Source organism: Dipodomys ordii, unplaced genomic scaffold, assembly GCF_000151885.1.
Source record: "Dipodomys ordii isolate 6190 unplaced genomic scaffold, Dord_2.0 Scaffold54, whole genome shotgun sequence".
Lineage (NCBI taxonomy): Eukaryota > Metazoa > Chordata > Mammalia > Rodentia > Heteromyidae > Dipodomys > Dipodomys ordii.
The window spans coordinates 184,707-201,110 of NW_012267270.1; the positions used below are offsets into that span (position 1 = coordinate 184,707).

The 16,404-nt window shown below is 60.7% G+C and overlaps 1 protein-coding gene and 1 long non-coding RNA gene across 2 annotated transcripts; both read left to right on the forward strand.

The window, feature by feature from the left end:
* Positions 1-831: 831 nt before the first annotated feature.
* Positions 832-1,207, forward strand: LOC105989161. Its single transcript, XR_001175237.1, has 3 exons — positions 832-914; positions 1,017-1,048; positions 1,194-1,207. It is a non-coding gene; the product is annotated as an uncharacterized LOC105989161 (long non-coding RNA).
* Positions 1,208-3,446: 2,239 nt separating this feature from the next.
* Tnnt3 (troponin T type 3 (skeletal, fast)) lies at positions 3,447-14,652 on the forward strand. The gene is made up of 11 exons (XM_013020857.1): positions 3,447-3,713; positions 5,971-6,133; positions 6,752-6,770; positions 9,367-9,412; positions 10,884-11,000; positions 11,081-11,158; positions 11,416-11,529; positions 11,629-11,738; positions 11,861-11,951; positions 13,292-13,332; positions 14,544-14,652. The coding sequence occupies exons 1-11, from the start codon at positions 3,447-3,449 to the stop codon at positions 14,596-14,598; spliced, it is 1,101 nt and encodes a 366-aa protein (XP_012876311.1). The 3' UTR covers positions 14,599-14,652.
* Positions 14,653-16,404: the final 1,752 nt, after the last annotated feature.

Genomic DNA, 16,404 nt, shown 5'->3' on the forward strand with positions numbered 1-16,404 from the left:
CCAGGCAGGGCCAGCAGGGCGCTGGGCAACCCTGGCTGGTCGGCTGATGATGAGCTTGTAGGCTCCACTGCCAATCTGGGAGGGGCAGCCCACAGAGGGCTAACGGACCCCACAGCCTCGTGACACCACGCAGGGGTGCACCCAGGCTAAAAGGGGGTCTATAGGCACCATGCAGGGGTGCGCCGGGCTGGAAGGGGGTCTACAGGTACCAGGCAGGGGTGCGCCGGGCTGGAAGGGGGTCTCAGGTATGAGCTGGGTAGTCTTGTATGGAGATTAAAGTTGTTCTGGGAAAATGAACGCCATCACAGGGCTTCGGAAGGCCCCCACCTTAGCGTGGATTACAGTTCCCTTTTAGCCGGTGGACCACAGCAGGACACCTGCAGCCAGCCTTGGGCACAGGGTTCTCCAGTAGACGTCAATGGCTTCCCAAGCACCCAGGGGATGTGGGCACATGGTGGCATCTTCTTCTCAATTCACCCAGCACCTGCCCAGGCCCCAGCCAGGATCTCCGAGCCCGCTGGGGAAGGAGGCAGGGCAGTGTGGGCGGTCTGACATGAGGAGGCCCTCACAGGGTCTCATGACACACAAGGGGCTGCGGGGTGCCCTGCCAGGGCACCGAACTCCCAAAGGAGCCACAGTGGCAGACTGATTAGAGCAGGACTGAGAGGCCAGGGAAGGAAGCCCCCTGCCCCGCGGGGGGGAGCTGGGCCTGGGGGTCTTGGGCCAGCAAGAGGCAGGGTTCAGCTCAAACCCGCAGGGGACTTCTAGGGTGCATTCTGGTGACCCTCTCAGGAGGCCATGTGCCGGAGTGGGTGGACGCCATGGGAGCCAGACACCCCTCCTAGCTCTGGGGCTCTGAGAGCCAGAGGCAACCAGGGCAGAAGATGGTCTGAGTCCAGGAGGCAGGGAGCTTGGCCTTCCACCTCCAAGGTGGCCGCTGCCCTCTCCCAGCCCGCAGGCTCCCGCACAGCTGAGCTATCCAGCTCCTAACTACCCCCCTCCCCACCCCTCCACAGAACACCACTGCCACCATGTCTGACGAGGAAGTGTGAGTAGAACCACCGCCTGCAGAGTCCTCCCGGCGACGGGCAGCTCCGGCTGACCGGGGTGGCCGGGCTGGGGGCCGGCTCGCAGCACCAAAGCCACTTTTCTCTCCCTCTCTCTCTCTCTCCCTCCCTTTCTCTCAACGACAGTGAACAGGGTGAAGGTGAGTGCCATTGCTATGTTCTGTCTTTCCTTCTGCCTCTGGGAGGGTCCGTGGTTGTAGTGGACGGAGAGCCCCCAGGAAGCCCTGACCCAGAGGTCCCAGACCAGCTAGTCAGTGGGTGCGCTTTGGAGCCACCCACCCCTCTCCAAATGACCTTGTGGCCTAATATCCCCCGTGCCAGCCTGTGCTGTGGTGTGGGTAGTGTGGCTCCCAGGACCCCATGGGCCTCTGGCATCTGTCACCCCCACAGCCACAAGAGGATAATGGAATCAGGGGACACCCAAGGGGTTGAGTGGTCTCCTCCTCCAGGCCAGGCAGCCTCCTCTGAGCCGAGGCCCCCGGCCTCCGTCCCTGGCCAGCAAAGGTGCTGGGCTGTCCAGGGATGGGGCGTCTCGGCCCTCACCCTCCGTGCTGTCTAACAAGGCTCCTGTCTTCTGTTCTATCCCAATGCAGAGCAGTACGAAGAGGAAGGTAACTGGCGGCCCTGGTGGCCCCTAGCCTCCCCCCCACAGGTCCCCCTCTGCTTGGCAAAGGCCTGTTCTGAGGGTCCTCCCTGAGGTGTCCATTAACTGCTCCCCTTCCTCGTCGTTAATTCAGCATTAACCGTCACCATTCCTCATTAACTTAGCTCATGATTAATAAAGTAACCATTCGATTAATGATCAATGACTTGATCATTAATTGAATCTCATTAACTTCCCATCCCATCCGCGGGTTAGAGGATCCTCATTAATCCTTCATGAATGCCTGGTGGTCACTGTGAGCGTGCCGTGTGCCGTTGGTGGGGCGGGCATTAAACACCTTACTCATTAATACCAAGGGCCTTGGTCTACACACGTTCCTCTCATCTCTGCCTCTCAGGGCCCCTCAGATTCTCTCCATCCCTGCCTCTTGGTGTTCCTCATTGTCCCTGTCTCTCTGTCTCTGTCTGTCTCTCTCCATTTCTCTGCCTCCTTTTCCATGTGTCTGTCTCTCCATCCAACTGTCTTTTCTGTCTCTGTCTCTGTCTCTGTCTTTTCCTCTGTCTCCCTCCCTCTCTCTCTGTTTCTACCTCTCTGTCTTCCTTCCCCCAGTCTCTCTGTTCCTGTCCCTCTGTGCCTGGGTCTCTGACTCTCAATCACTCTGTGCTCCACCACTCCGCTCTCTATTTGGGCTCGGAGCACGGCATTTCCCAGACCTGCAGCGCGGCTCGCTCCTGGCGCGAGTTCCGACCCACCGGGGCTGTGGGTCCTGTGAAGGAAATGTCTGGAAACACTTGCTGCCCTCAGGACGGGGGGCAGAGCCCTTCTTTTCTGTGGCTTCTGAGAGAGAAGCGTGCACTCCCAAAGAATGGCCAGGAAGGTCTGGTTTCCTCGAAGCCCTACCCTGGGGCCTCGGTGGCACAGGGTCCTGTCACCACACACGGGCTTTGCTCCAGGGCCTCACTTCTGTCCCTCACAGAGCAGGCCACAGCGACGCCTCCTTCCTACCCCCCCCCACACACACACCATGCACCATGTGGTGCTGGGCGGCCGGCTGTCTTGGGCATTCCTTGCACGTGATGCCTTCGGGAACACGGGACCGGCCACTCTCCCTGCCAGGCCCGGGCGGCCCTGCCTGTCCCCAGGGGCCAGCCTTGTGTCCACCACTGCGCTCTCCTCTCTAACGGAGGTCCTTGTTCTTTCTCTCTTTCTGTCCCGCCTGCCTCCTCTGCTGCCGGCTTGTCCTACCCCCAGAAGAAGCCCAGGAGGAAGGTAAGCGGGTGCAGGACCCGAGCCCCCACCCCTCCCAGCCTTCCTGCCCGCCCTGGGCCTGGCTCCCCTTGGCGACCCCTTCCTGGGGTCATGGCCCCCGGCCTCTGCCTCTAAGGATTCGCGTGTGCTCCTGTCTAACCCTGTCCTCTCTCCTTCCCGCCCCGCACTCTCCGGCACTCTTGGGCCGCAGAAGTCCAGGAGGAAGGTACGCACACACTGGACTTCTTGTCCCCATGTGGGGCCCGGGTCTGGCTGGGGCCGGGGGGGTGGGGAGGGGAGGGGTCACCGGGGCGCCAGCCAGCGGGGGGCCTCACATGTGGCCCCACGTAACCCACTAACCCAGCCCCATGCTTGACCAGGAAGGTCCTGGCACCCAGGAATCCCATGGGCAGCACAGCCAAGGACCCCCACCCCAAGTCCCTGAGTTCTGGAGCCTGGCATGGGCTAAGACCCCACCGTGCAGGCTGACCTCCTGGTTAGGCCAGGACCCCGGGCTGGGTGTCGGGATGGCTCGGGACACAGGGGAGAGGCAGCGGGAGGCAGAGGCCTGCGGCCTGGGGCCAGGAGAGGTCCCAGCCCTCCGGTCAGCGCCCACCACTGACCCAGCAGCATCCCCCATCCCGTCCTCAGCAGGGGTCTGCTCCACTCCCCAGAGGCCCCAGGCCAAAGGGACACAAAGGAGAGTGTTCTCCAGTCCTTGGGATGGCAGGAAATGGGATGTCTCCCTGGGCTTCAACCTTCTTTGGGGGCCTCTGGTGCCGCCTGACCAGGCTGTACCCCTAGACAGGGGCCTCCCAGTCCCAGCCTCGGTTTCCCCCTCTGTGAGGCAGCAGGGGTGTGGGGGTGGGGCGTGGGCTCAGGTCTCAGAGCCACTCCTACTCCCAGGTCTGAGAGGCCGTGGGATCTGGGGCACAAGGCGGGGTGGGGGAGGCGACCACACGCCCAGCTAACTCCCACCCTGTCTTGCTGGCTTCCCGCACGTGCCCCACCCCTCGGCCTCGAGTGGCAAAGGGCCGTGTCCTTTCTCCTCTGACCTCTGACCTCTGACCCGCGGCTTTGCCTCTTGTTCCATGGCCCTCCTTAGCCCCTGAGACTCATGAACCAGGTATGTGACACGGCTTTGGAGCCACGTGGCACGGAGGGCCGTGTGTGGTGGGGTGCAGGAGCAGGGCCGAGAAGGAACAAGAGGGGCCATGTAACCCACTCACACTTGGTTCTGCTGTGCTCCCGCTGCCGCCCCTCCCCTCCTCCCCCACCCCACCTGCCTCCACTCACCCGGTCTCTCTCCTCCCTCCCTCTCCCCAACCGGCTGCTGCTCACAGAGGAAGTCCAGGAAGGTAGGCCACCCACCCCCCACCCACCCCCACTCTAGGCCCCCTCACTCTCTTCCTCCTGGCACACTCACAACCTAGTCCTGGCCCCTGGGCTGGCCGCACTGGCCTCGTTTGCCCAGGTGGAACCGAGTAGACTGGGGCAGGTTTCAGTGCCCCAGGAGGCAGGGGAAGGTGGAAGGTGTGCAGAGCAGGCCTAGGGAAGACCAAGCCCTCTGGGTCCACCGGGGCAGGGTGGAGGGGAGCAGGCAGAGGAGGAGGGGCGGGCGGGGCTGGGGGTGGCCTCCACCCTGCCCCCTGCCACAGAGGACAAACCGGGGGAAGGAGGGGCAAGGCTGAAGGGAGGTGGAGGAGCAAGTGGGGTGAAGCGGAAAAGGAAAGTCTGGCTGAGGCCCGAGGTGGGGATGCTGGGGACCCGGAACAGCCGGGGGCCATGCGTGCAAAAGAGCAATCAGTCAGCTCCCAGCATCCCACCCATGGCCTGCACCCAAGCCAGGCACACCCAGCAGGCTCCCAGGGAACCGGGGGCCTACCTGCCCCACAGCGGGGCTGGGAGCCGCAGATCCCAGGCCGAGGCCCAAGCGGGGTGGAGGGAAGCGCCTCAGCCCCCCATTCACACACTTCTACGGAACTGCAGGGCCTGGGCCCCTCCAGGGTGCCCTCCAGGGTCCCCGGGTCCCCCAGGAGAGGGGCTGGGTCGCACTGTCAGCTCACACAAGATGGTGGTGGCCGGAAGCCCACCTATGGGGGCCTTAGGGCACCTGGGGCCAGCACTGAGGTCAGCAGATGGACAGATGGACAGACAGGAGAGCGGGGTTGCCCGGAAGCTTTGCTGCTTAGCCATGCGGCTGCCCCCTGCTGCGCTCAGCTTCTTCCTCAGGACCCCGCGGCCAGGTTCCATCCCACCAGACCTGGACAGGGGGGCCTTGCCGTCCCTCAGCACCCCCCCCAGCCCTTCACGGGACTCGACTCCCAGCACCGCCACAGCTCCATACACGCTCTAGGACTTAGAGGAGGCTGGCATCAGGCTTGCCTTCAGAGCTGCATCGCCCAGCCATGGGGCTCTAGTTCCTAGACAACAGCGTGTTCCAGAAGCCCGGGAATAGAGATCCCAGATAGACCCTAGCCAAGTGCAGGTATCAGGAGAACTGGCAGGCTGGACCTTCACCGACGAGCTCAGACGAGGCCTGCTCATCACTAACCATGTGCAGAAGAAGAGGCTGGCAGTCCGGATGTCCCCAACCAAGGCTCCCTAGGCCGGGCAGGCAGGGCCAAAGGCGTCTCCCGGGGCTGACCCTGAGCCCAGAGCGGGAATGAAGGCTGGTGTGGGGCCTGGCCGTGGTCAAACCCCTCCCTGCTGGAAGGTCCCAAGGCTGGAGGCCACTGCTAGAGCCCACGTTGACACTGTGAGCTCCAGCGGGACTCTTTGGGCAGAGTTGGTGTTAGAAAGCAAATACGCATCAGGATCCACACAGGAGCAGAGCACAGAGAATGCGCCATCCCTGTGGCTTCGGTGATGGTCTGGGGCTCAGGGCTCAGGAGGCAGGGCTGCGGGGTGTGCTCGGGGCCCAGGGGCTATGCCAGCCAGCTCCAGCCCCACAGTGTGACAGTCAAGGCCAGGACTATGTGCACCCCCAAAGAGCAGCACTGTACGTGTAGCCGGAGGGCCTGACCGGGGTCCAGGCCTCTGGGTGGGCAGAGGTGCTGCCCGGCCGCCATCGCCCCCCCCCCCGAGGGCTCTGTGCCTGCTGCTGCTCCGCGTGGCCGATGCTCCGGGCAGCCGCTCGCTTCTCTCTTGCATGTGTGCTTGTGCCTCCGCCATGAAGAAGCTGCTGAGGACGAGAGGGAGGAGGACGAGGAAGGTAAGGTCCTCCCGCTGCTCCCCGCTGCCCGCTGCAACCCTTGCAGGACACTGGCTCTGGCGGGCTCTGCCCACGGGAGACAGAGAAGACCCACCCACCGGTGTCTGTGTCACTATCTCCCTGTCCTCCCCCCTGTGCCTGTCCATCTGTCCATCTGTCCTCTTCTCCTCCTTGGCCAGGGGCCTCGAGGCCCAGGCCCCACCGCTCTGCATGGCACCGGCCATGGAGCCTGAGCTTCTGCCCACACAAAGGTGGTCACTCAGTGGGGAGGACCCCAGAACAGCAGCCCCCAGCCCCCCAGCCAACACCTTCCTCCAGCTCTCCACTGCCCCCTCCTCATCTCCTGCCCTCTACTTTCCCTGGGGCCCCCAGGGCACACACTTCTTGCGGGGATTTCTCCTTTCTTCCCTTCCTCCCCATGCTCTGGGCCTTTCTGGGACCCCTCGGACCTTGCTCAGGCCTAGACCTGGGGGCTAAGACCTCCTTCCTTCTGGAGGGGTGGGATGTGGGGGGTGGACTCAGCTGGAGAGGTGACTGGCCCTGCAGGTCAGCCCGAAGGGCCCTGTCTTACCTGTTGTCTCTTCCTTCCTTTCCCCATGCTGGCCCTGTGGTGACCAGAGGAGAAGCCCAGGCCCAAGTGAGTACAGAGTCCCAGATGGGCTGAGTGGACTCGGGCGGTCAGGTACAGCGTCCAGGATGGGCTGGGTGGACACGGGCAGCCAGTGTACAGGCTTCGATCTTATTCTGGGGGAAAAGCCCAAGTGCACAGGACACTAGGGACCAGGGTTGCTTTGGAATGCACAGGACAGTGGGGAGAGAGCCTGTGTTGGACATCCTATGTGCGGAAGGAAAAGACTGTTGGACCAAGGTGCAGAAGCGGCTGGGGAGGCTGGGGGGTTGAGGCTGCCCAGGGCACCGGCAGCCCCAGCTCCCTTTGCCTCTTTAGACCACACCAGCCCAGCTGTGGCGGTGTATGTTGGGGGGGGACTCACTCAGAGCCCCAGGTATGAAATGTAGGGTAGAAAATGAGAAGTGGGAATGTCTTACTCCAAACCCATGTTGGATGGGCTGTGTCCAAATCAGCCTGTGCCTGGGGGTGCTAGGCCCTCCTGGGTAGCCCCTAGTTTTTAAGGGGCAAACCCTCAATTCACCCACTTGTGAGTCGTTCAGAACTCTCATTTTATGGTTATTTAAAAATTTTGTTATTATACACACGACAGAGGGCTGCAGTTCCCTAAGTCAGGTAGAGTGCATTTCTTTCTGGACAATGTCACCACTTCCCTCGCTCACTCTGTTTTTCCCTTCCATCCCCATTTTATTAGCTTTTTTAACCCAACTTTTCTTAGCTGCCTGGCACCGGGGCTTATTCCCACACAGGCCTCTTCCCTGACTGCCCAGTCTCTCACCTGCACCTGGCTCAGACCGTAGGGGGGTTTCGGGGTGCAGGAGTGCACCCCCTTTGCTTGCTCCCACAAAGGAGAGCAAAGATAGGTTAGAGGTATGGCTGGCGTGTCCACATTCTCGTACTTTTATTTTCAGCAATTTAAAATAAAGTAACGCAAGGGTCGTAAGATATTTTCTCATTTTAGGAAAACTGTTTGTGTTTTCATTATGAAAATAAAACACCTCATTAAAGAAAATTTGGAAAATACGTAAAAGTCAAATGAAGAGAGAAAAAAAAAAAGATCCATAATTCTCCCATCCACCCACCACCCACCCGCCCGCCCGCCCGCCCGCCCGCCGCCAGCGTGTGGAAAGGAGCAGAAAGAAATCAAAGTCGTTATTTCTTCCTACTCTTTTTCCACGACAAGGGCTCGGGAAAAAAAGACCTCAACTCTGCTGGTTTTCAAACATGAGACTGTCTATACAGCCTTGAATTTTGCTTTCTTTGAAAAAAAATTAGCACTATTCATAAGTATTTTTCCATGTTTTTACATAGTCTTCTTAAATATTTTGAATGGCCACATAATATTCCGTCAATTGAGCAAACCATACTGTTCCTAACCACTCCTCTATTGCAGGCTTTCCCCCAATATTTTACTATCATAAATAACGGCGGTGAAGCATTTTCCATCTTTGGGGCTATTTCCCTAGGCCCCATTCCCAGAACTGGAATTACTGGGTCAAAGAGTGTGAATGTTCTTAAGACTTTGACATTTATTGCCAAATTGCTTTCCACAAGGGCCTGGCCAAGGAGGCCTCCTATGTGGGCTGTACCCCACACCCTCCACCCAGAGACAGAAACATGCTTTTTCCTCCCCGCCATTGATGGATGGCGAACAGCACCTTGTTTTCCTTTGCATTCCTGGGATGGTACGAGGGCCAGTCATCCCCGTGCTGGTGAACTGCTTGTCTTTCTTCTCTGAGAACTGGCAGCCCATGCCTTTACTCATTTATCTTACGGCCGACATTTCTCGATGTTTTCTTAGTGATTCGTTTGCATAGGGATATAAGTCTTCTCTGTACTTGCTGAATATATATTTTTTTAAGTCTGGGTGGTTTTTTTTTTCCGCCTGTGCTACAGTTTTTGCTTTTTTTTTTTTAACGTACATAAGTTTTTCATTTGTGCGGTGTCATCTGCACGTCTTTTCCTTGGAGGAGGCTCCAGAGCTCGGAGAACAGCCTTCCGCTCCAGGTTTTGATCGATATTCAGCCCCCCTTTCTTCTGTGTCTTGGTTTTGAAAGCCGTTCTTGTCGTAACTCTCTGCTCCATCTGGAACGGATTGTCGGGGGGAGGGGGTGGTACAGCCAGCACACTGGGGGCTTCTTTCCTCTTCACACTGCTCGCTGAGCCCCCTCTTCTCCTTCCTCTGGGCCTCCAGAAAGAAAGATGAAAGAGAGGCCAGAGACACGAGGAAGACCACAGTCAGTCCCGGCTACAGAGCCTCCCGACACCCACGGCCCCCAGAGGGCCTGCGGTGGCATCCTGTCCTCCGAAGGGACCTGGCCATGCTTCGGGGGGTTGAGAAAGAACTTGGGGGTCCCCTCCCAGAGAGGCGGGATCTCAGAACCTTCTCTCAGGGGGTCAGGGCCCTCTTGGAATGTGGGCTATAAATCAGATAAGAACAAAGCCCAGGCAAATGTGCCATTAGGCAAGATGCCCTCTCCTGCCAGGTGCACAAGAATGAGGGCGGACCTGGGGCCAGGTCAGTGCAGGTTCACCCCCACCCCCCAACACACACACACAGATGCCTCAGCTCTACCTGCTCATAATCGACCCTTCTCCTCCTCAGACTGACGGCTCCTAAGATCCCAGAAGGGGAGAAAGTAGACTTCGATGTAAGTTTATGGGACCCAGATCAACACCCATCTCCCGTCCCCACCCCCTAGCCTTGGTGGTCCAGGCAAGGTCTCAGAAGCACATCTCTTCCAGAGTCAGGGCTTCCTGATTCCAGGCCACTCTTCCAGAATTGATTCCTAGATTTGAAGAAACTCTTCCAAAGATAGTACCTTCTTCCCTTCCCATCCACCCATCCCTTCCTCCATCCCTCCATCTATCCATCCATCCTCCCTCCCCCCTCCATCCCTCCATCCATCCATCCATCCCCCTCCCTCCATCCCTCCATCCCTCCATCCACCCATCCATCCATCTATCCATCCATCCATCCATTCATCCACACATCCATCTACCCATCCCCCCTTCCTCTCTCCATCCCTCCCTCCCTCCATCCATCCACCCATCCATCCATCTATCTATCCATCCATCCATCCACACATCCATCTACCCATCCCTCCATCCATCCATCCACATATCTATCCATCCATTATTCCATGCATGCCTGCATCCACCCACCCATTCGTTCATCTATCCAGCCCATCTGTTATCCACATACTCATTCATCCTCTCCACCCATCTGTTTATCCATCCATCCTTCCTTCCATCCTTCCAGTCACTCATCCATCCATCCACCATCCATTATTCCATGCATGTCTGCATCCATCTATCCAGTTACTCATCCATCCATCCAATATTCCATGCATGTCCACATCCATTCACTCACTCACTCACTCATCCATCCATCCATCCCATCTGTTATCCATACATGTACTCACCTAGCCATCTGTCCATCCATCCATCCATTATGCCATGCATGCCTGCATCCACTCATCCAGTCATTCATCTATCCACCCATCTATTATCCACACGTTTACCCGTGCAGTTACTCATATGCATCCATCTACTGTTTATTTGCTCATTCATCAGCTCACTGAGCCACACTTCTACTGGTCACTTCTTATCTAGCTATCCACACAGACATCTCCAATCATCCATCTGTCCATCTCTCCAGCCATTCTCTACCAATAACCCATCCACTTATCTATTCTCTCATCTGTTCACACACCCATCCACCCGTCTCTACGAAACGTCTCACCTCCTGTTCGCTTACCCATCAGCCCATTTGTACAATGAGTTCCTCTCGCCAGCCTCTTCTTGGCTACAATGGATGAGTCATCTCTGAGGATGGCAGAACCAAGTCTGAGCCAGCCTATCCCAGGCATGCCCCCTGGCTTCAAGGTTGGCCTGGGGATGGCCTTGCAAATGGCACAGGCACCATTCCTGCAATGGGGCTTGAGGGTCAGGTCATCATGAAACCAGGAGGTGCTGCAAGTCACGGTCATTATGATGATGACTAGAGGAAAAAGACTGAGGAGTGGAAGGTGCCCCTTGCTACATGGAGGGTCTGGTCTAGATAAGAGGGGTGGAACCTAAGAGCTCTCCCCGTGCCCCCCTGGCCCCCTGCCTCCCCAGGACATCCAAAAGAAGCGTCAGAACAAAGACCTCATGGAGCTCCAGGCCCTCATTGACAGCCATTTCGAGGCCAGGAAGAAGGAGGAGGAAGAGCTGATCGCGCTCAAAGAGAGGATTGTGAGTGCGGTTGTTCTGCGGGGCTGGATATGGCGAGGTGGGGCACGGCAGGGCCTGTCCAACCCGCCTCTCGGCTGCAGGAGAAGCGCCGCGCAGAGAGGGCCGAGCAGCAGAGGATTCGTGCCGAGAAGGAGCGGGAACGCCAGAACAGACTGGCGGTGAGCAGTACCACCCCGGCCGGGCCCTCCCGGGAGCCCGGAGCCAGGGGAGGGGACCCTGGCCTTCCTTCTCCCGGGGCCCCCAGCTCGCCACCACTGACTCCTTGCCCCACACCTCCCCTGCAAGCCAGCGGACCCTGACAGGCTGGAGTTTGCTCCCAAAGAACTTCCAAGTCCGGGGTGGGTTCTCAAAGTCTGCACCAGAGGGCAGCCCTGGCCCAGCCCGCCCTGAGGATCTGGGGATGGCATCTCTGTAGGAAGAGAAGGCCAGGAGAGAGGAGGAGGATGCCAAGAGGAGAGCCGAGGATGACCTGAAGAAGAAGAAGGCCCTGTCCTCCATGGGAGCCAACTACAGCAGCTACCTGGCCAAGGTGAGGCCGGCGCTGAGAGCCCTGGGGCGGGTGTGGCTCTGGCCCAGGCTGGTGCAGGCCCCTTCTGAGACCAGGCCTTTCCACCCGGCCCTTCTTCAGGCTGACCAGAAGAGAGGCAAGAAGCAGACAGCCAGGGAGATGAAGAAGAAGATTCTTGCCGAGAGACGCAAGCCACTCAACATCGACCATCTTAGTGATGACAAGCTGAGGTGGGGGAGGAGGACGGCCACTGGGAAGGCCCCAAGGCAGGACCGGGGCCGGAGGGGGGGCGGCCGTTCGGCCCTGCCTGTGTGCTGTGCGCCACCCATGTCGCCCCTTCTCCACCTCTCAGGGACAAGGCAAAGGAGCTCTGGGATACTCTGTACCAACTTGAGACGGACAAGTTTGAGTTTGGGGAGAAGCTGAAACGCCAGAAGTATGATGTGAGTCCAGGCCCTGTCCCCCGCTGCGGGCCCCAGGGCTTCACCAGCCCCCACCCCCGCCGCGGCCCGCTCCCCTCTGGATTCCCCGGGACCCAGGCCCGCAGGCACACTGGTTTGCCTGCCCCGAGCCCCTCCGCCCAGATGCCAGTCTTCTCAGCACAGGCCGGGCCTGATGCACAGCCCTGCCTAGAGCTGGGAAGGAGGAGGCGGGATGGGTCTCCTCTGTGGGGGAGGTGGACAGCTGGAGGGGGGAATTTTGAACAATCTGAGGGCAACGCGGGGGCAGAAGGCAGACTTGGATGTAAGGCTCTGGGCTCCGGCTGCCCAGGGGAGGCTGAGGCCTCTGGGCTAGGCGGGAAGCTGGACACTGGCTCCCTTTGAGGGCTTGTGCCAGGGGACAGGGCCCAGGCCTGGGAGAGAATCACTCAGTGCCAGCACTGTCACGTGAACTTGGTCATCAAAGCCACCTTCAGCGTCCGGGATGAGCTCAGGATGGAAGGGCACCTAGTGGGTCCTGGCTCCCTGGGAGTGGGGACAGGCGACCTCCTGAGCCCAGTGTGCCTGCCTCTCACGGAAGGAGCTCCAGCCCTCCCCTGGAGGCTGGGGCTGGCCACAGCTGGCTCCATCACCCCGGGCCTTGGGACCCTAGAGGGAGGCAGGACAGAAGACTCTGCTCACGTCAGGTCCCGGGGGCTCAGAGAGCAGCATTAACGAGCCAGCTCATGGGCCTCGGCCGCCCGCCCAGCCCAGTAACCATCTTGGTCTTTCTAGATCATGACTGTCCGGGCCAGAGTGGAGATGCTGGCCAAGTTGTGAGTAGTCAGAGCCTGCCGTGGGCCAGGCTGGTGGGTGTGTCGAGTCTATGCCTCTCGCATGGCAACAACCTGGTCGCTCAGGGCGCCGGCGGCAGGAGGTTGCTCTCCTTCCCGCCCGGAAGCAGGGGCTTCCCGGCTGGTCTGTCGCCCTCGCTCGCAGGTGAGGAAGAGCCTCGCCTTCTCGGGTGGCTGAGAGCAGGAGGGTCGGGGCAGGCAGCAGCTGGGGAAGGAGGGGTCTGCAAGGACTCACCTCCACCCTGCCCACGCCCTCACCCCCTCCTGCCACAAGCCCAAGGTAAGTGGCCAGCTCTGAGCTGCTGCTGTGTGGTGTAGCCAGTGAGTGAGACGTGAGCCCCAGGGCCTGGGGCAGAGCCCACCGGGCCTCAGAAGGAGCCGCCAGGACACAGTAAGGGAGCCGGCACAGGAAGGCGTGGACCCCGGCCGGCACCCCGGCGTGGCCCCACACCCGGCCCCGCGGGGCTTCCTGGGCCCTGGCTTCACAGTAAGTTGCCTGTGTTGTTACAGATCACCACCCTCAGGAGCCGCATTGACCAGGCCCAGAAGCAGTGAGTAGCTTGGCCGTTCTCGCTCTGCTCAGGACACAGGTTCCCCTGGGGCCAGCCACCTTCCTCCCCGCCCAGGCCAGGCTCACACCGAGCCGGTCCTGAACCCCGGGCCACTGGTGGCCGGCCCTGGACTGAGCAGTAACCAGACTAACCCAGCCGGGCCTTCAGCCGGCTTGCACAGGCCGCGCCCCTCGGGGTGCCAGCCAGCTCCTCTCCCACCAGGGGTGGCTCACGCCCGTGCACCCCCACCAAGTCCTGCGCAGGGTGGGCGGCGGGCCGGCAGCCGGGAAGCCCCGTTGCGGCTGCCATGGACCCGGCGTGGCTGGCTGGTCCATTGCACGGCGCTTCACCCTCAGAAGCAGGGCATGAGAGCTGGCTCCTCGGGAGGGTCACCCCGGTGGACGCCGTGCCCCAGACCACGGGCCTGGGCTCCGAGTCCCGTCCTGGGGCTAGCTGCTGAGCCGGCCGGTGGTGTGGCGGCCTCTGGGAACGCCGGCTTCCCAGGAGTCATCATCCCTCTTCCCACTGCTTCCCAACTTGAGACCCTCATCGGAGAGAAGGGGGCTGATGACGGAGGCCCCCGCCGCCTCCCCGTGTCTGTGCTGTGGGTCAGGGGTCATTACAGGCTGGTTTGGCAAGTTGCCCAGTGTGCACATGTGTGCACGTGTGTGTGCACTCCTGTGAGGGTGCCCGGGAACACGGGTGAGCAGGCGCCGCCTCGGAGTCCAGTCCCACGGGCCTCCCCGCCCTCCCTGGCAGCCAGCAGGGACAGGTGTGGCCAGCCTGCCTGGGTCTCTGGCGTGCAGGGCCTCAGACAATCGGGCAGCCCCAGCGGCCACCTTCAGACAGGGACGTGGCTGTGGCCTTCCGGAACAGCTCCCCTACGGGGGGGGGAGGGGTCTGTCTGCAGTGACCCTGGTGGGGCAGGGGGTCCCTGGCTCCCCTCGCTTGCTCCTGTCCTAACCACACTAAGTGCTCACGCAGGCCTGACCGGCCAGCCGCAGGTGAGTCAGCACTGCTTGGCCTGGAGTGAGTGTGAGCTGAGTGTGCAGGAGGTGGGGGGGTCAAGGAAGGAGGCCAGAGGCTCACCCTGCAGAGCCTGGGGAGGCCAGCACGGGAGGCTCCAGGGCCAGCCCGGGCCTGGAGGCCAGCCTCGGCCCCGGCTCCACTGGACACCCAGACCTCAAGGGCAACTTGTTTCCCGCTTACAGCAGCAAGAAGGCCGGTGCCACGGCCAAGGGCAAAGTCGGCGGGCGCTGGAAGTAGAGGAGCCGGGAGGCTCCCCGTGGCAGAGATCCTCAGCCCCAACTGGCTCCGACACCGCGCGCCCCACCACCACGCGGCCCAGGCCCCGCGCCGCCTCTCCTCCCTGGGCTCAGATGTGCTGTCGGGGGCACCAGGGAGGCCACCCCCGTGTCTCTGCCCTCCTTGTCCTCACCCCCCGGGGTCTGTGAATAAAGTTACCAGGCTCCCCTTGGCTGGCCGTGTGCTGACCCGTGTATGGGGCTCTGGAGGCCTGGACGCACCCCTGGAAAGCCACTGCCCAGAGGGGCCCACGGGACTGCTGCTCTGCTGCTCATGACTGGGGCGGGCCCTGGGGGTGCTGGGCTCAGACTCTGCGGCAGCTGCTCCCAACCAGCCCCTCACCCCCATCCTGGGAGGCCCCACCACCAGCCTGGGCTGGCCCCAAGGTCCCCTCGGGACAGACACACTGGGCCTCGGCAGGGAGGGTCAGGCCTGGCCACCTGGAAACCATGCAGCACCCCAAAAGGTGAAGGCAGGCAGATCCTGCTCCCAGGGGGCTCCTGAGCCCTCTGTCTGGCACCAGGCACAGGCGGGGGAGGGAGGGCAGGGCAGACCACGAGAGCGCCGGCTCCACACAGACCATTTTTCTACATCGTACAAGCACCAGCACACGGCTGTGCAATGAGTTTGAAAGTCATGACCAAATAGAATTATGGAAAATATAAATCATGAAAATTGGATCAAGACCCAGAGCCTAGCACAGGAAGGTACTCGGGGGGGAAGGTGGGTGTGGAGACGCTTCTCCGGGAGGCTCGGAGGGGGCTTCGGGCTGTGAGGGCCCTGAGCAGGCCAGAGTGACCGGCCTTCATTACCTGGTTGTGGGGGGACCTCGGGGACAAAATGGAATGAGCAGAACCCCCCACATGCATAGGCATACCCAATACATAGAGCGATGTCCCAAGTGCACCCCAGGACACAGAGCGATGTCCCCCCGTGTGCACCCCAGGACACAGAGCGATGTACCCCAGGACACCCACACTTATGAGCAAGCTGTTGAGGAACACATTCCCGGTGACACGCTTTCTGCAGGGCTTGGGAGCAGGAGTGGGACCCGGGGGGAGACCCCTGTGGAGAGACACTGCAGGTGGAGAGGCAGCCAGGGAGCCGGGGCTGGACCGTGACTGAGAGGAGGGGCAGAAGGTGGCTGGAGGGAGACACCCCTGGAGCAGACCAGGGCAGGGGGCGGGGGGGTGGGAAATGGGTGTTCGGTGAGGGTCCCACCAGCCAGACAGCCTGGACGGCTCTTTGCAAGAACTGCTTTGTATCACGTAAGCCCCGGGGAGCTCGAGAGAGAAGTGCGGCCAAACAGAGAATCTCTGTCTGCACCCTGTCTCTCACACGTGCACACATACACATGTGCACACACACACACACACACACACCCTTGGACCCTCCTACATATAAAATGCTAAGTGTGCCCACGGACACTTTTTCCCCAAGTGTGTAAAGGTGGAAGCCATCACAACAGTGCACGTGAGACCATTGGTCCGCTGGGCCCATCTCTGGGACTCCTTGCCTTGTTCCAAAAGGCAGCTGAACACAGCACTGCCTGTTCTGTGGACAGGCCGGTGTCCCGGCAGGGAGGGAGCAGGTCGGGCTCACAATGGTGGAGCAGATGGGTGGAGGTGGAGGACGGGGAGCTGCAAGCGAACCAGAATGCACCCAGAGAGGAATGCAGGTGAAGGCCCACCTCAGACTCCAACCCAAAGCAAAACCCAACAAAGCCAGGACCACTGGACATCCATCCCAGCCAGGGGCCGGCGTGGA